Here is a 19,521-nt window from a genome sequence, read left to right as displayed (position 1 = left end):
GTCCGAGCACAGCTAGAGGTAAGAACTCTTGTGGCTGCTCTGCTTCTCTGATCCTTCAGTTTTCACCCCGATAGCTGACTTCGAATTTTTATTTTTAAACCAATTAGAATTCGCTCCAGCCCCAACCTTACTGTATTTCTAGTGACTCCTTACCCTCTTAACTTCCCTCCTACCCCGCCTGTCATAACAATGCTTCCTTTGTTTCTACCTTCAAGTACCTTGTCCTTTATTATACTTCCTGTCCTGCTCAGTGCCCAAGCTGCCGCCCCAGTGCCTGCACATGGCTGGAGAAGCATGTGTGACTGGCTGACTAGGTTCACAACAGATTCTTGGTCCTGCCCTGGAGGGTTTAGCGGTGTCTGGGAAGCTCACTCTCAACGCTTGTCTTCACTCAGATGACATGCTGAGTTCTAGCCTTCATGAGTCTTAGTTAATACCATGTTAATTAGAGGAGGCCCAATGGCTACAGCAAATGGGCCCCAAAGTCTTGAGGCTCTAAATCAACCCAAATCCACACCCATTCACACATTTGGGTATTCTGGATCAGGAGTTGGAAGCCCTTCTTCATCCAGGCACTTTCTTGTGGCTCTGCGAGTTCTGGGTGCTTGTAGACGGCTAGATAACTGAGGCCGAGCTGCTGTGTCCAGGGTCCAGTTGGCAGAAAGAAGAAACACCTGGAGAAAGTACAGCACTCAAGGCTCTGACCTGACTGTGGCAGACACAGTCCTGCTCTAGGCATACTGAGAGAGGCTGAGAAAAGCGGCCTGTAGCAGGCACATGAACTGTGACAGACAAAAGATGACCTTGCTCCTCACTCTGCGGAGAAAGCAGAAGCAACCATAGAGACGTTCTCTTCTCCATCTCTCGGTCCCAAGTGTGCACACATGGCAAGGGCTGACTCTCGGAATCCCTAGTCAGAAAGTGAGAGTCTCTTAACTTCTATCGTGGTGCTCATAGATCTCAAACCATAAACACCGTCGTCCCTCGTCCTCCTCACTTGTACAGTTTATGACACTGACCCACACTCTTCTGTGCCCAGCTTTGAGATTGAAGTCTCCCCGCTTTGATGCTCTGATCCTACTCAGCTGCTCCTCTTCCTATTCTGCTGACTTCTCTCTTCTGTGTCCGAGCTTCCCACACACTGGTGTGGATCAACTCCTGCGGTTTCTTTCAAGCTGAGGATGTTAGTTGGCAGGTCTGCTTTGGGGCTGAGATCCCCATATCTCTAACAGACTTGCTGGTGAAAGAGATGTGGCCATACTTGGGGTAGCAAGACCCTAACAATGTATTTAAAGACTGAGTTTACCCCTTCTCTCTGAGCAATATACAGGTAGGCTGGGGAGTTTCCAACCAATTTCTTATGTGTCTGTGTGTGTCTGTGTGTGTGTGTGTGTGTGCTTATGTACATCCAGGTGGCTTGTGTGTACACGTGTATGGGGGTTGTTTATACGCATGCAGGTGGCTTGTGTGTACATGTGTATGGGGGTTGTTTATGTGCATGCAGGTGGCTTGTGTGTACATGTGTATGGGGGTTGTTTATGCGCATGCAGGTGGATTGTGTGTACATGTGTATGGGGGTTGTTTATGTGCATGCAGGTGGATTGTGTGTACATGTGTATGGGGGTTGTTTATGCGCATGCAGGTGGATTGTGTGTACATGTGTGGGGGTTGTTTATGCACATGCAGGTGGCTTGTGTGTACATGTGTATGGGGGAGGCTAGAAGGACAACTTTGTTATAATCCTCAAGTGCTGTCCACCTTGGTTTTTTGTTATTTATTTATTTATTTAGAGACAGGTTGCCTAGCAAGACCCAGAGATCCACCTGTCTCTGCCTGCTAATCACTGGGACAAGAACATGCTACCATGCTGGGAGATGTTGCATTCATTCAGAGGATAGAATTCAAACTATCCATTGAACTATTTCCCCAGCCCCCGGTGTACTTTCCAGTTAGGTTATTTTGCCTATTTCAGAACTTTCCTTTCCAACTTCTTAGTGACCACATCTATTTGGCCGCCTTCAGCCCCTCCAAAGGTCCAAATCTAAACTGTTCACCTTTTCTTTAAAAGCAGCTATCTGGGAGCTGGGGAGGTGGCTCAGCAGCTGAGAGTATTGTCTGCTCTTCCAGGGTCCCTGGGTTCAACTCCCAGCATCCACATGGCAGCTCACACCTGTCTGTTCCAGTTCCAGGGCTTCTGACACCCTCACACAGACACATGCAGGCAAAACACCAGTGCACATTTTTAAAAAGTAGCTGAAAAAAAAAAAAGAAAGAAAAGATTGGATATTGGTGGTGCACGACTTTAATTACAGCACTCAGGAGGCAGAGACAGATGAAATCTCTGTGAGTTCAAAGCCAGCCTGGTTTACAAAGCAAGTTCCAGGACAGCCAGGACTATACAGAGGAACCCTGTCTCTGAAAACGAACAAACAAAATACACAAAACAAAACCAAGTAGCTGACTGCAGGGGTTGTCTCTGACTTTTTTACTGGCTTTTTGGGCCCTACTTTGAATAGTGGGTCACCTTGCCCAGCCTTAATACATGGGGTATTCATCATTTTTCCTTGGTATATTAATAAATAAAGCTTGCCTGAAGATCAGAATGCAAAACAGCCACAATTAGTCAGCCATACAGGCCAGGCAGTGGTGGCACACACCTTTAATCCTAGCACTAGAGAGGAATATAAGATGGGAGGAGACAGAAACTAGCTTTATTATAAAATACTCAGCTTTAATAAAAAGAGGAAATATGGGTTAAAACAAGATGTAAAAATTAGACAATAAGAGGCCGAAATTAATGGGCCAGGCAATGTTTAAAAGAATACAATTTCCATATAATTATTTTGGATAAAGCTAGCCTGGTGGCGGGACAGAGCCCGCCGTTCCATCTACACTAGCTCTCTTTCAGTCTGAAGAGTTCATAGAGGTAAGAGCTTCAGGGTGAACTTCAATATCGATCTCTGGGTTTTTATTATTCGTGCTACACATGGGAAAGTGCATAGTCTTAGGGCAACTTGAAGCAATGTTTTGTTGATATTCATGGGGATATCATACCCTTTTCTGAACAGAAACAGAGGAGTGCATTGAGGGATGGAACAGAGGAGGTGGGGGGAGGGACTGGGAGGAGAGGAGGGAGGAGAAACTTCAGCCTGGAAGATAAATAATAAATAAATAAATAAATATTTTTAAATAGTAGCTATCTCCTTTCTAAGTATTATTTTCAAGCCCCTATTTTTCCTCTCTCTCTAACCCTAACTAATCAAGCTGCAACCTCTACATCATTTCTCAGTCATTTAAAGTTCTTCCTTGTCATCCCCCCTTTGGGTCCCTGATGTAGGATTTCCCTCTGTACGCTGGTGATTACCATTGACAAATAAAGGAACTGCTTTGGGCCTATAGCAGAGCCATAGGGGAACTGAGCTAGGTGGGGAAAACTAAGCTGAATGCTAGGAGAGAGAAGGCAGACTCAGAGAGAAGCCATGTAGCTCCACCAGAAACGATTGCCGGAAATTTAGCTAGTAAGCCACAGCCACGTGACGATACACAAATTAATAGAAATGGGTTAAATTAATATATAAAAGTTAACCAATAAGAAGCTAGAGCTAATAGTCCAAACAGTGATTTAATTAATACAGTTTCTGTGTGATTATTTCGGGTCTAGGCAGCGGGAACCAACAAGTGGCTCTCTCCTACAAATTGGTGCCCAATGTGGGGCAACTACACCCATATAAAAAACTAAAGATTTTCGGGTCTAACTGATGAGCAGCCCGGAACCAACAAGCAGTCTCCCTGCAACAGGTCCCCACATCAATCTTTCTGTGAGTCTGGCCTCAGACTCACTTTTTGGATCAGCTTCTCAAGTGCTGGGCTCACACCTCGACAGCTGTCACAGCCCGGTACTCCCTTCTACCTGGTCTACACAGGGCTGTCCATTTTCCACCTCTGACATTTGCTTCACTTAGAAAGCAACAGCCTTCTTTTCTTCCTCCAAACTTCTAAGCCTAAAAAAAATTAAATAAATAAATAACCAAAATAGTGCCTTAAATACCAACCCTTTCCCTTGTCAACATGCCTCAACCTCTGGCATCTTCGGTGTCCAAAGGCCCTCTACTTAAGGCCCCCATGTCTCCCTGCAAAACTCCACCTCTTCCCAGGCAAACTGCGAATGCCTCCTCCCCCCCATCACTGATGATGCTGCCCCACAGGTGCACGCACTCTCCGGATCCCGCGTAGTTCTCTGTGTTTTTCCACAAGGCCCCTCTCGTGGCTTGGCATTTTCTCTGATTTTTTTTTATCTCTGAGGGCGAGGGTAACTCCAACTCCTCTCTTTGCCTGCAGCATCCTCCCGAAGGAAGCGACTCGTGCGGGACGGCGTCAGGCAGGACCGCTGCAGCTCCGCCCTTAGCTGCGGGCTTTGGGTGAGCCGCTTAACTTTGCTTGCAAAACTAAACCGAGACCCGGTAGGTGCTCGGGGCGGCAGGACTGTGCGCTCCTCTTTCCCCTAGGGAATCCCAGGCCGCCCGGCACCGCCCTCCTCCACCGCCTGGAGGTCCTCCTCCGCCCCCGGGCCTCCCGAGAGCCCAGGGATCCCGCCGCGCAGCGCGAGCGGCGGCCTAAGCCTCGGTCCCGGAAGGCCTCCCACCTCGGCGGCCGCTCCGCGACCCCGACGACCGCGGAGCCGCAGCCAGACGCGAGCCGTTTGGACCCTGCGCGGCCCCCGTAGCGCGGCTCCTCCAGCAGGTGGTTCTGGTCCTCCGCGGTCCGTCACCCGCGGACCTCTCCTCAGCGCCGGCGTCCGCGTCCGCCGCGCAGCACCGCGACCCTCAGGAAAGAAGTCCCGCGCGCCGCTGAGGGCGCCAGGCCTGCCGGTCCGCTCGGCTCCGCCCGCCCGGCTGCCCGCCCGCCCACCGCGCGCTCGCCCGGCCGGCCGCGGGCCCGTTACTGCAGACGCCCCGCGCCCCGCGCCCAACGCCCGGGGCTGCGCGGGAGAGGCGGGAAGAGGAGAGCGGCCGCGCCGCGGCGAGGCCCGGTGAGTCCGTCCGCGGAGCCCCCGCCGCTCGCGGCTGAGGCGCCGCGGCCGAGTGCGGCCTGGGGCGGGGGACCGGGCCGGCCGGGGCGAGCGGGGCGAGCGGGCCGCGGAGGCTGCGGGAGAGTGCGGGCCGCAGGCCTCGTCCGCCGCGGGGCCGCGGGAGTGACAGGTGCGGCCGGCCGGGCGCCCACCTGACTCGGTGTCGCTTTGCAGGCTCGGACGCCGCGTCTCGGCTGCAGCTGCTGCGGCTCGCCCAGCCCGGCGCTCGCTCGGTCTCCGGGGACTTGGCGGAGAAGTTTTGGAGCAGCCGGAACCCGCTCGTGCGTGAGATTGGGCGTCGGTGCCCGAAGGAGGGAGAGCGAGGACGCGGACGGACGGCACACCGCCCTCCTCCCGGCGGCCAGAGGTAGACGCGCCCTCCCCGTCGACGCTTTCGGTCGCTAACGCCCCGCGCTGGGGTCGCCAGCTCCGGGCTGCTCGGACCTACCGCCGAACAGTTGGGACAAAAGTTTATTCCATTGTCTGCCCCGCCCCCTCTCGTTGCCATATTTCTCCATCGACGTCGGCGGAGAGTTCTAGCGAGAGCCGGGCTCTCCTAACGCCGAAAACGCAGTCTTCCGCACCCTGGTCCGTTTCTAAGAAAGTGCTGGCACCTGTAACCAGGATGAAGTTAAGCTGTAGCTCCCAAAATATTCTAGAAGCTCTCGGAAAATCGTAATGCTATATTGAAAATCTTTCTAGAAAGCTGAGGTTTCTCTACACTAGTTTATCCCACTAAAACTGTGTGAAAGCCTGTTTTGTGAGGTTATCATCAAAACACACTAACTTGCACTGACCCAAAGACTTCTAGGAGGGCTGCTGTGGAAATTACTTTCCTTCATGGCAGAATCCCTTAGTACATTGTTTGGATTTTTTTTTTTTTAAGAGTTTTCACCCCACAGAAATTGAGAGGTGCAGATCAGAGAAGGAAGGCTGTGCTTAACCATTAGTGGGGGGCGTGGAATTTGGGGGAGACCTTTAAGTTGATGTCATTTGCAATAAATGTGTTGGAAGCAAAGGTTCAGAATGCACTTGGCCCTTGATGCCCGTGAACCTTAAGTTTTAAGACGTCAAAATGACAGGCCCAAGGATTAGTGATGCTTAATGCTATTTCATTGTGTGCTCGTTTTTAATTTTGGGGCGAGGCGGTGCTTGGCATCAGGACCCTTCATAGTCTAATTCATCCGTGTGTTGTTTCTAACCTATGAGAGGTCACCGAGGCCTCTCTAGTGGATGTGGTGGTGGACACCCGTATTCCCAGGACTCGGGGCTGGAACAGGAGGGTGAGAGTCTAGATAACACTGATCCTCTGGCAAAGCATGCAGCCACGTTCACTGATGGTGTTTACAGTGTGAGTTTTCTTCTATCTGGATAATACTGGATGACAGTATTGATAGAGGGTAACTGCTGTTCGTTTTTCAGAGGGAGAAAATTGTTTGTTCTTCAGTGAAAATTATGTCACCGAGTTGCCCCAGACAAGTTCTTTTCTGACTCTAGTGAGATCAGAGAGGAAGGAGGTCAGGATGGCTGCAGCCCTTCCTAGAGACCAAGAAGGTAGATCCTGTATACTTCTTGTTGGTTGCAGCTCCACCCACTCTACTCCCTCACCCTTTAAAAACCAGCACTTGACACAAAATCAAAAGCTTCCTGCGACAAGAGTCCTAGAAAAAATTAGTTGTAGGAATAATTAGTTGTGATGGTACTTTTTTTTGGGGGGGGGGGGGGTGTTTCAAGACAGGGCTTCCCTGTGTAGCCCTGGCTATTCTGGGACTCACGCTGTAGACCAGGCTGGCCTTGAACTCACAGAGATTTGCCTGCCTCTGCCTCCTGAGTGCTGGGATTAAAGGCGTGCGCCACCATCACCTGTTGTGATGGTGCCTCTAGTGAAACAGTTTTGAATTGATGATTGTGCATTTACATGCATTTTGCGCCCTCATTTTTCTAGCTCAGAAGCACGCATTTCAGTACACACTTAGGTGTAGCACTTTGTACCTGGAAAATGTAACCAGGCCCCGCCAGTAAGTTTGATACCGTTATTAGTTTATTTGATGTTATTTCTTCTTATTTTTGCTGAGACAGTTTCCTAATGTGTAGCCCAGACTAGCCTTGAACATATTTATGTCCTTCCTGCCTTAGCCCTGCAGATATGCACATTACAACTGACTGATAAATCTGTTAATGTGTGTGCCAAGTCCTTTATGTTTTGGGGGACACAGGGAAGAGATCCATGTTCATTCTGAAATCGGGACATCAGGGAGCTAGATGGAGTGACAGCTACTTTAAGGAATCCATTGGCCAACGGGTAAATACAAGTGTGGGAGTATCAAAGACAGCAAACGGTTAGCTTGAGGGCAGCTCAGAGTTGACTGCAACAGCTAAATCTAGACCTCAGGGGCGGTGGAGGTAAAGACAGGAACAAGTAAACAAGTCGTTCGTCCATTTTCTTCAAGAACATGGACCATCTGAGGAGTCTAAGGAAATCTGACATAAACCGTAATGTGTAAGCAGCGTCTGGTCGGTTTTAGGGTACAGGTGAGGGGAGTTGGTCACTCTGTAGCTTCAGTGAAGAGGACAGTGAGACGGTTTGCATATGATAAATTACCTGCATGCTTTTTGTTTGTTTTGTTTTTTCTTTTTTTTTCTCTCTATAAATAATACCATTCACAATTTCCTCTTCCTCCCCTCCTCCCATTCCCTTCCCCCAACTTCCCCTCCCCCTCCCCCTCCAGTCCTAAGAGAGGACAGGGTACCCTGCCCTGTGGGAAGTTCAAGGCCCTCCCCATTCCCTCCAGGCTTAGGAAGGTGTGCATCCAAATAGACTAGGATCCCCAAAAGCCAGTACATGCAGTAGAGACAAATCCCAGTGCCATTATCATTGGCCCCTCAGTCTGTCCCAATTGTCAGCCACATTCAGAGGGTCCAGTTTGATCTCAGCTCCTTCAGTCCCATTCCAGCTGGCTTTGGTGAGCTTCCATTAGATTAGGCACAAACTGTCTCAGTGGGTGGACCAACCCCTCAAGGTCCTGACTTCCTTGGTCATATTCTCCCTCCTTCCGCTCTTCAGCTGGACCTTGGGAGCTCAGTTCAGTGCTCCGATGTGGGTCTCTGTCTCTATCTGTTGCTGGATGAAGGTTTTATGGTGATATTCAAGATAGTCATCAGTCTGACTACAGGACAAAGCCAGTTCAGGCACCCTCTCCTCCACTGCCCAGGGTTCTAGCTGGGGACATCCCCGTGGACACCTGGGAACCCCTCTAGAGCCAAGCCTCTTGCCAACCCCAAAATGGCTCCCTTGATGAAGTTATCTTCTTTTCTGCTCCCATGTCTTTCCTTCCTCCATCTCAACCGTCCCACTCCTCCAAGCTCTCCCCAACCCTCCCCTTCTTCCTTCTCTCTCCCTGTCTCCCCTTCCCCCACCCCACTCCACCCCACCCCACCCCTTACCTGCATGCTTTTATTGTACATATTCCTGCAACATTGGTTTTTTAAGTTACCTCATGAGCTCCTCTTGTCTTTCAATTTTATCTCACAGAGGAGACTTTACCTACCTTTGTCTTCAGTAGTGCTGGACAGTAGTGGTCCTAATTAAGCTATAAATGTCTATAAAACACCTTTTATAGACTGCCTTAGAGAAGGCCATTATTCTTCTTTGTAAATTGTGTGCCTTAATTATGTAAGTATGTGTAGATGAGTTGTAAGTATCTGGATTTAAAGAGGACGGGAGAGGAAGTGATGGCTGTATTACTCTAAGATGTGACTGGATGTGAGGATGCTGAAGCTGAGGATTCGAGAACAAAGGAGCACTAACCCCAGCCACATCCTACAGGAAGGACTTGAAAACCTGGGGTGTCTGTGTGAGCTGCAGGGACCTGGGGTGTCTGTGTGAGCTGCAGAGCTGTTGTTTTCTAAAGCTGCAAAGGAGATGGTGATTGTATGAAATAACCGTGGATGTCTTACAAGCTGATTGGTGAAGCTGATGGGCTCTTAGGACCATGCTTTCCTCTTTTGCTATCCTTAGGCATCACTGACATGAAAGAAAGCAGTCTGACTGCTGATGCTAACTTTCTTCATTCTTCTTTTTGATACATGGTAGCAAAAGCCATACTGTATTGGTTCAACTCTGCTTTTTCAGTTGAGGGTGGATAGTAATTTTCATGGTGTTTTGTTTTTTATAGGAGTCATTAGAAAACATGATGTAATCTCAAGCATTTTTCTTATTTTTTTCTTTTTTGTAAGTTCAAGGACCATTTTATTGGACCTTAAGATTAAAAATGGCAGGAAAGTTACACATTTTGGCAGGTGCTTGAAAGAAGGAGATAGTGTTGTGTCTTCTGAGATCAGGTCCAAGAAGTCAGGCTTGGAGTGGGATTCTGAGAGAGTGTCTTGGGATCTGAGGAGCATCTTGAGAGAAGTGTGGGAATGAGAGCACCCTGGGTGTTAGGACAGGACTGTCTAGGGATTTGCCAGCATCTGAAGAAAAGATGGAAATGGAGACAGAACATGCTACAGCTCGGAGAAGTGGAATGCCTGCTGTCATTTAATGTTTACATCTGTCACTTCAGAAGTACTGGTTACTCTGCCTTTGACATGGCTGCCGAGTGAGAGGATGTAGGGTCAGGGTTACGGTGCACACTACCCTCCCAGTGCCTGGAGGCCAGCCTGGGCCTCACAGTGACCTCTGAACGCTGCAGTTAGCTTGAGAATTCTGGTTGTAGACAAGAACAGGGAGCAAATGAATTCTGAAGTTTTAGCTTTAGAAGACTAAGTAGAACGTTATTTTTGTCTTGAATATATTTACTATATTAATATTTAGCATACTTAATAATTTATTATATTACTGTTCAGGTGACTGCCACTGCCCTATCCTTTTTTGCAGCCTTAAACCTGAGCGAACAGGGAATCACCATTGCCCATAAGCATTTCTCCTTTGCACTGAACCCTTACATTTGAGCTGTTGCAGGGGTGCAGCCTTCTTAGCAGAGTGCTTTGTCTTATGACGTTGCTGTTGTCATTGCCCATTTATTCTAATGTTCCCTTTGTGCTTTGCCTGTTATCCATTCACTCAGAACACGTCTGTGTGTAATGTTTAAGACATAGTCCCGCTGGGCAGCAGGGACGCACACCTTGAACCCCAGCAGTGGTTGCTGGTCTTAGGTAGAACCTTGCTCATCTTTTGTAGTGTACCGAGTGCACTTGTTAGGTCTTGGATGCAGTTTTGCTGATTGCCTAATTTCTACTTCATGCCCACAAACTTTTTTCTTTCATTTCAAAGGTTACAGCCTTAGTTTCTAGATGGGGCAAATGTTGGTTTGAATTTCAGAACGTATTTTGTAGTGGAGACATCGTGTTTAGTCACATTTTAGTTGTGCCAGGTCCTAACCCCTTTTCAAGAGGTGTTTTAGAGAAGATAATTTATGTGGGTTTGAGACCAGCCTGGTTTACAAGAGCTAGTTCCAGGACGGGCTCCAAAGCTACAGAGAAACCCTGTCTCGAAAAACCAAAATAATAATAATAATAATAATAATAATAATAATAATAATAATTTATGAGCATTTAACTCATACAAGACATTACAGTCGAATAATACCAGTAAGTGCTGACATTTAAGTGCTGTGGTGCATCTTCACATAGTTCACACACTGACCGACTGCATGTGAAGCCCTCCGGGAATCAGTGCTGCTCTCCTCACGTCACAGGGAGGGAGGTCATGGGTTGCTAGGGGTTCACACTAAGGAGCAGATTGGGCTTGGCCAGACTCCCTGACTCCTGCTGAGCTCTTGGCTTAGGACCCTCTGCCCTTTGACATGACATTTCTAGCATAAAGGAAAAGGGCATCTTACTGTCTCAAACAAGACCACCTGTAAGTGTATAGAGCTAATGGGAGAAATATAGCCACATTTTAAAAATAATGTTATCAGGAGAAATAAAACAGTAAGTTACCAGGCCAGGCACTAAATACTGAATTTGTATAAATTCAGTAATTCAAATTTTAAACTGATAGCAAAGCTCTGGCTAGCAGAATATGTCTGCATTGTCTAAGCATGACCTTGTAGACAGATTTTTGTGTTGTTAAAAGAGCATGTTATGAGTTAGCAAAGGAGGGAAAATGTCAGTGTAGAGGTTTAAGGCCATTGCTTAGAATCTGCTCATAGGGGCTGGAGAGATGACTTAGAAGTTAAGAATACTGACTGACCTTCCAGAGGTCCTGAGTTCAATTCCCACCAACCACACCATGGCTCACAACCATCTATAATGAGATCTGATGCCCTTTTCTGGTGTGCAGGCATACATGCCGGCAGAATACTGTATGTATAATAAATAAATAATTTTTTAAAAAATCTCCTCATAGAAGATGGGGCTTCCACTCCTGAGCTGCTCTCCCCTGCTGTTGCTTTGCTCCTTGGGCACCTGCAGCATAGTGGCAGCAACTCTCTAGTGCTACAAGCTCAACTATAGCCAGCAGTGATGGCAGCTGTCAGCTCAGGTGCAGTCCCAAGGGCAGGATACTTGTCCTGTCACAATGACAGGGCAGCATGTACAGGAGCAACCACCAGCAGATGCCAGGTGAGGCTCCTTGCATCTGATGGCGACTGTCCCGGAGGTGGTGACTCCCCAGGGGTTTCTTAGTCACTCAAAAATCTGAAAGAAACTTTATCTATAGATAAACTGGAAACTGCTTTATGCCACAGAAAGAAAATTCTCTGAACTTTGGAGAAATGTTTTAGAATAAATATTTATAAACACTAATACAGAACAATCCAAGCACAAAATTTGTGATTTTGACATCTATTCTAGAATGGAAAGGAAATGTCTTTAAAATACGTCATTTGAAGCCAGGCTATACCACAATAACAGTCTGAAAATCCCAGGAGCTTAAAGTGGCCAACCATTTGGTCCAAGCCCCATGCCTGGCACAGGTTATTAAGGGTTTAATTATTTAGTCTGGCTAATAGAGCCAGCCCCAGCCCCATGTGGCATGTGCTTCCAGGAATTTAGATGAAGGGGAAAGAGAACACGGTGTCATTTAAAGCTGGTATTTCGGGCTAAAGAAGTGACTCAGTGGGTAAGAGCACTTCCTGCTCTTGCAGAGGACCCAGTGGGCCACAACCATCTGTATGGCAGTTCCAGGGGTGCAGTGCCCTTTTCTGGCCTCTGTGGGCCCCTGAGTGTCTTGAGCACACAAGTCACTTATCCTCAGCACTTTGGTCATTATTTTAACTGCACTCCGTTCTAAAGCTAAGAGCAGCACTGATCAAAGTTGTTTGGCATACCTTTTCAACAAGACGGCAATAGAAAATACCACCCTGGGCCTATGACCTCATCAGCCATAGGCTTTGGCATGAATTCCATGGTAGAGCAGATGTAAGCTCTTAATTTTTTTAAACTAGTTATAGGCCTCAGTCTCTATGATCAAACTTCAGCATCTTGATTGTAAGAGCGCTCTTTCCTGTTCTTTTGTTTCCTTGGCAGTCTGGGATAAAGTGTAGCTGCAGGAAGGGTCTGTGTGCATACAGAAAAGTGTTCCTCCTCCTCTGCTGCCAGCCCTCGTCATTCAGGGTCTCTCCCATAAGTGCGTACACACCACAGGAACATTCAAGGAAAAGAAAAGTCAAGGATGTAAAAATCAGATGTGGGACTGAGCATCATGCATGACTGAGCATCATGTATGACTGAGCATCATGTATGACTGAGCATCATGCATGATTTTAGTCTTGCATTGTTGCTTGTGAGAAGGAGCAGCAGGCCGCTTCCCGCCACCCGGCTGGCTTTACCCAGAATAATTACACGGAAACTGTATTCATTTAAACACTGCCTGGCCCATTAGTTTCAGCCTCTTATTGGCTAATTCTCACATCTTGCTTTAACCCATATTTAGTAATCTGTGTAGCACCACGAGGGGTGGCTTACCAGGAGAGATCTTAACCTGCGTCTGTCTCGGAGAGGAGAGGCATGGCGACTGCCTGAGGTGTCTGTCTCACTGCCTTCTTCCCAGCATTCTGTTCTGTCTACTCCACCTACCTAATTTTCTGTCCTATCAAAGGGCCAAGGCAGTTTCTTTATTAACCAATAAAAGTAACACATAGACAGATGATCCTCCTCTATCACCCACATTTTCTTAATTTTGTGTCAAGTTAAAAATATGCTAATACTAATGAAATTGTGGGTACAAATCCAAATACTACCAAATCTGTTGTCAGGAGCAATGTCTTTCACATGTCTGGCTGGTCCAGACACTAGAATAGTTTTTCTTCACTGTGTTTCTCACCTGCCTTCTCTTTTCCCTGCCCACAGGAGTTACTGTTAACGTAAGAGTTTTCCAGAACAGTTTGAGCCATGGCTTCAGCGGTCCTCAGCTCTGTTCTCACTACCGCCTCTCGGTTCGCCCTGTTGCAAGTTGATAGCGGCAGTGGTTCTGACTCTGAGCCTGGAAAAGGCAAAGGCCGGAATAATGGGAAGCCTCAAGCCTTGGGGAACAAACCAACTACAAATGAAAAAAAGAGAGAGAAACGAAGAAAAAAGAAGGAGCAGCAGCAGAGTGAAGCAAATGAGGTAGCTGTCAGAGTGTGTTTCCCTGGGACTGTGAGTGGAAGCTGCACTGGCGTGGCCATTGCGCCCCGTCCTGGAGCAGCTCAGCTTGGTGAACAGAAACCTACCTGCAGTCAAGTGTAGTGAGCACTTAGGAGGCACGTTTCCTGGTGTGTGCACACTCTTAAATTAAACAGAGATGTCTTCAAAGGAGCCGGCCTGTGCCTAGAGCCCTAGCCTCTCAGGAGACTTAGCTAGCCTGGACCTGGACAGCATAGTGAGACTTTGTGTGGTAAACAGTGAATAAGTTCATAAGTAAAGGTAAATAAAATCCACACGTGACTTTTGAGTTTTATAAGTTTTATAATATGTATTGTGACTAGAAATATTTTAAAATTAAAATCATTAACTGAATTTAATATATTTTGTGTTTATTTTATAGCTTAGGAATCTTGCTTTTAAGAAAATTCCCCAGAAATCCTCCCATGCCATTTCCAATGTTCAACATGAGCTTTCATTGCCAAACCCAGCACAAAAGGAGTCTCGGGAAGAAAACTGGCAGGAGTGGAGACAGAGAGATGAGCAGGTAAGGCCAAGTAAACAAAGCTGCCTGCTTGCTTCCCGAGCTGATGGGATTTCAGGTGGCGGCCCCTGAGTCCATGTCACCGTTGTTTGCAGAGCCGCTAGTGTTGGAGGACTCCTGTGTTCAGCCTGGATGAGAGGTTGTGGCTAGTGTGTACATCGTGTGGGTTGGATTTGTCTGTGCAAAGAAGTTGAGTGTTTTCTCTGGTTTTTGTGGGTTTTGTTTTGTTTTTTAATTCATCTCCTGTGTACAAATGAAAAGAGTGTTAGGAACATAGAGAGATATAATTAATTTTGGAGGGCTGGAGAGGTATCTCAGTGGTTAAAAGGCACTTGTTCAAATTTTTTTAAAAACCACCTTTGTAAGGACACATATCTGTTAAAAATATCTAATGACAGCTTTGATTAAACCTAAGGACTGAGGTGAGAGTTCCTTTTAACGTCAGTGTAGAACTGTTGAGGACATGTTTGTTTTGTGATCTATTTACATGGTGCTTTATTCTGTATCTCTAAGTGCTTATTCTGAGGGCACACGTGAGTGAGGGGAGTGTGTGTGTGTGTGTGTGTGTGTGTGCATGCTTGCTTCATGCATAGGAAATGAACAGTGTTTACTTGCATATTCATTAAGCTATAGTTTGATCTGTAGGAAAGTAGGCCTTATTTTCAAATAGATACCTGGTCCATTTAGTGGATTTTCCTACCATTCTTGTGTTACCAGTTTTAAAGGAAGTAGACAAAACTGGGTGTGATAGTGCATATATGTAATCCAAGCATCCATCCACTTGGGAAACTGAGTCAGGGAGCTCTTGAATTCCAGCCCAGCCTGTTTGGACAAGATCCTGTCTGAGAAGCTAGCCAACCTGGCACCGGCAGTGCTCCAGTGTGCTTTCTCACAGACTGTGTTCAGTGTTTCCTTTAGGGCTTGCGTTGTCCATGACTCAGCTTGTGAGCACCAGCTGTTGCTCTGGAGCCGTGCATTGGTGCCGTTGACATTTCCAGATAGCGAGGTGCTGTTGGGCATTGGTAGAGTTTACATGGTTTTCACCAGAGAGAACTTCTCCTGATTGTCCAAAGGTTACTGGACGCTGATACAGGAAACAACTCAGCCACACCGAAATGAGCGCAGTCTCGGTTTTTCCCCTTTCTGCTGCCACAGTGATCAGGGAGTTCTGAAGAGAACATAGATCTCATAGTTCTATGTAAGTGTTTCGTCTGTGGCTCAGGGGTTTGTGAGGGATTTGTACTGAGTGTGTTGCTGGCTCACACAGAAAGACCTAGATTTTTGTTAGGACTTCTGCTTAGAAGCAAATCATCAAGACCATTCCCTGTGTCAGGATGGTCTTCAGGATTCCATAAGATAGCTGTATATGTAAGCAATGCTATTCCACAATTAATCTATTCCTTTGTCTACCTATCAAAATTATTTCTGTCTTTTAAGTATCAAAATAAAATTCATTTCCAGAAAATTCCCAGTTAAGGTTCTTGTATATTTTTTAGAATTTTAAATTTCATTCATTTTTGTTTATTTGTATACTAGTTTATGTTAATAAATAAGTAAATTTAAGGGATAGGTCAGGGTTTTGCTTGATGCTATCTTATACTTTATCATTGCTTCTTGTCATGCTCTAGGCCAGTTGCCAACAGCACAGGAAAGTCAGGAGACCTCAGGCTGTTACAGTCAGAGTCCAGGGAGAATGTGGTTTGTGTTCTTTGTTTGTTCATTTCTATGCCAAGACCAACCTGGTCTATGTAGTGAGTTCTGGGACAGCTAAGGATACATAGTGTAGTCCAGCTTTTCTTTGGGCCGTCAACACACAGAAAAACAACACAGAGACTTAATATTAATTATGAAAGCTCAGCCTTTGGCTTAGGAATTGTCCCACTAGCTCTTGTAACTTAAATTAACCCTTATTTTTAAATCTATGTTCTACGTGGCTCAGTTACCTTTACTCTGTTTTGCCTATCCTGCTTCCTCTCTGTCTGGCTGGCAACTCTCCTTTCTTCTTCCCAGAGCTCTCTGTACAGAACTCCCTGCTATACCTCCTGCCTAGCTATTGAACATTTAGCTTTTTATTAAACCAGTCACAGTGACAAATCTTTATATAGTATAAAGGAATATTCCACAACAATGTAGTGAAACCATCTCAAAAGAAAAAAAAAGTTTGATTTCATTCATTTTTTGTTATTGTTTTATCAGAATGCTCTACATTAACACTTAAATTCAGTGAGTTAATGTGGAAAAATCACAATATCTTCCAAGACATCCAGCTTCCTAACCTGTTTTGCTGTCTGGCATGCTGGGATATCATTACAAATATATGATTTGTTAGAAATAACTACAATTTTTTTCCATAATTAGATGTTAGAAATAGGATTTTAATGGCAAATTAATCAGCTTTGTTCAGAATAAACTAAAATTTTGTTACTTTTTTGTTAAATCATCATATTTTTAATTTATGAACAAACATTTTGTACTTAGCTTAGATGTATAAATTGATTTATACTTTTTAAATGTGGCTAATATATGTAAATTCTATTTTTACTTTATTATTATTTTTCATTGTCTATATAGGTTTTTTTATGTTTATGGGAGTCTTGCCTGCATGTATATATGTGCACCACATGTGTATCTAGTGCTTGCAGAAGCCAGAAGAGGGCATTGGATCCCTGGACCTGGAGTTACAGATGGTTGTGAAGCTTGGAATGGGTCCTCTGCAGGAGCAGCCAGTGCTTGGAACCACTGTTAATCGGAATTGAGCTAATCTCAGCCCTGTTAGATTGTTATGTGTTTTCCATGGGCTTACTTGGATTTTTCGTGTACTCTTGTTTATCATTCTAATTCTTACTGTTTTTCTGTTAGGTTAGTGCTTTTCTGTGTAAAGCTAACTTGTTTTGCTGTTTTTGTTTTCATCATAGGATGAGATACTTTCAAAGGGGTGATTCCAGTTGGAAAGAAAGGTTTAATTGTAGATTTCAATATTAACAGTTTTCTAGCTTTCAAGATACCTTTTACCCTGTTGACAGCGGTTTCTACAGAGTTTAGTCTATATATTTTTTTAAACATTAAGTAACAAAAATATTTCTTAATAGCTTGGGCAAAAAGATTTGAGGAGTGATTAAAACCTGAAAACTTAGGCCGTAGGAAAGATGGGAACTAAGAAGTTCTGGGACACCAGAGGCTAGAGCCAGCAGACCCCACTTGCCAGGGGTGACGTCAGGTGGTTAGACCTTTCTTGAGCCATCTGAAGGCCATACCTAGGAGAGCAGAAAAGAGCTGGCTCATTTTCCTACCTGAGTTGCTGGTGATTCAGCTTCGGTGTCAGTGTGGTGTTAGAACGGTGGGGTTGCTCACCTGTCCTGTTGAATCAAGGAAGCACAGGAGAGAAGAAATAGGAGATGTCAGTAGCACATGTAGACTCAGATATGAACTTGGACTAACAATGAAAGAGTAGATAGGGATTTTAGAAATAGGGGTTATGCTTTCATACAGTACAGGGCTCCCAAAAACATGGCTGAATAACTTCAGAGAACTGAGAACTTTTTCCTTTTGATTTTTTGAGACAGGATTCTCTGTGTAGCTTTGGGGCCTATCCTAGAACTCGTTCTGTAGACCAGGCTGGCCTCAAACTCACAGAGATCCGCCTGCCTCTGCCTCCCAAGTCCTGGAATTAAAGGCGTGTGCCACCACCACCCCATGAGAAGTGATAAGTTTTTATTTAAAGTGCACTCTTTTTCTATTCCTGTATATATCATCATATGCCATGGTTATTTCTTTTTTGCATGTGTATGTTATCATATGTCATGGTTGTTCTGAGAGTATGGTATAAAGCTGTGTTTACTCTGAACCTTCTTTCTAGCTGACATCTGAAATGTTTGCAGCTGACCTGGAAAAGGCCTTGTTGCTGAGTAAACTGGAATATGAAGAGCACAAGCAGGTACGGAGATGTTTACCAATGTAAACATTTAGACATTTTTGAGTGGTCAAAGCTCAGGTCAGTCCTTCTTGATGTCTATAGAATTTCGTCTTTAGGGCTGGGATGTAACTTAGTGTTATCCCCTGTTCCTTGGAACTACACAAAAATAAAGTTTGCCTTAAAAACCCATGATAGGGCCAGGCGGTGGTGGTGCACGCCTTTAATCCCAGCACTCGGGAGGCAGAGGCAGGCGGATCTCTGTGAGTTCGAGACCAGCCTGGTCTACAAGAGCTAGCTCCAAGACAGGCTCTAAAGCTGCAGAGAAACCCTGTCTCGGAAAAAAAAAAAAAAAAAAACCAAACCCATGATAGGATTCCTGCCTCAGATCCTGAGGGACAGAAACAAATGAGCCGTGCTTTGTCTAATGGCTTAGAATGTCAAGTTTCTTCATCCAAGATGAAAAAAACAAAAGAAATAAAATTAATGCCACATGATTTATTTTCATTTTAAATGAACATAGAATATAAATACATTTAGGAACCTGTGAGTATACTTGATGGTCAGGTGTGTGCTTAGCACACGTGAGACCCTTGTTCAGTCATGAGTGCTGCAGTGCACAGGAACTCACTCACGGCCTCCCTGCCAGAGAGACATGCAGTTCAGCACGCAGAGCTCTCCTCCCAGACTGTGTTCCTGAGCTCAGCGTGTGTCCCGAGCACTGGTCATTGTGCAGCTCTGATGAGAAGAGTACTAACTGGAAAGTAATGCTGGCTTCCCGTTCTCACATGTAAACTGCGTGAAATCTGATCTGTGTGACATGATTCCCAACATGTGCCAGGGTCTGTTCTTCATGGACTCCCACGATGTAACTTGGTGGTTGATCAGAAATGCCCCTCCCAAAGTACACTTGAACGCGTTGTCACAAGAGACCACTTCCTAAATATAACCCAGCAGCACAGACACTGAGAGAAAACACTTAATAAATGGGACCTCTTGAAACTGAAAAGCTTCTGTAAAGCAAAAGACACGGTCAACAGGGCAAAACAGCAGCCTACGGAATGGGAAAAGATTTTCACCAACCCCACATCAGAGGGCTGATCTCCAAAATATACAGAGAACTAAGAAATTAGTCATCAAAAGAATAAATAATCCAATAAAAAAATGGAGTACAAACCTAAACAGAGAACTCTCAACAGAGGAATCTAAAATGGCTGAAAGACACTTAAGGAAATGCTCAACATCCTTGGTCACTAGAGAAATGCAAATCAAAACAACTCTGAGATTCCATCTTACACCTGTAAGAATGGCCAAGATCAACAACACTGATGACAATTAATGCTGGAGAGGTTGTGGGGGAAAGGGAACTCTCCTGCATGCTGATGGGAGTGCAAGCTGATACAGCCTCTTCGGATGTCAGTGTGGTGATTTATC

The 19,521-nt window shown here is 45.7% G+C and overlaps 1 protein-coding gene and 1 long non-coding RNA gene across 2 annotated transcripts in view; one reads left to right on the top strand and one right to left on the bottom strand.

Annotated features, from left to right (window-relative positions):
• Positions 1–2,871: 2,871 nt before the first annotated feature.
• On the bottom strand, positions 2,872–4,796 carry LOC119817837. The gene is made up of 3 exons (XR_005285952.1): positions 4,216–4,796; positions 3,841–4,001; positions 2,872–3,149 (listed from the first exon to the last, which is right to left on the bottom strand). It is a non-coding gene; the product is annotated as an uncharacterized LOC119817837 (long non-coding RNA).
• Positions 4,797–4,919: 123 nt separating this feature from the next.
• Positions 4,920–19,521, top strand: part of Gkap1 (G kinase anchoring protein 1) — a 51,075-nt gene continuing 36,473 nt past the window's right edge. Inside the window, exons 1-5 of the mRNA XM_038334669.1 lie at positions 4,920–5,029; positions 5,243–5,435; positions 13,361–13,618; positions 14,037–14,180; positions 18,034–18,111. Coding sequence (XP_038190597.1) covers positions 13,403–13,618; positions 14,037–14,180; positions 18,034–18,111 — 438 coding nt within the window. The 5' untranslated portion in view covers positions 4,920–5,029; positions 5,243–5,435; positions 13,361–13,402. The remainder of the gene's footprint in view (positions 5,030–5,242; positions 5,436–13,360; positions 13,619–14,036; positions 14,181–18,033; positions 18,112–19,521) is intronic.

Source organism: Arvicola amphibius, chromosome 6 (assembly GCF_903992535.2).
Source record: "Arvicola amphibius chromosome 6, mArvAmp1.2, whole genome shotgun sequence".
In the NCBI taxonomy this organism is placed as follows: domain Eukaryota; kingdom Metazoa; phylum Chordata; class Mammalia; order Rodentia; family Cricetidae; genus Arvicola; species Arvicola amphibius.
Note: the sequence above shows the minus strand (reverse complement) of the source record. Positions and strands in the feature narration are given on the sequence as shown.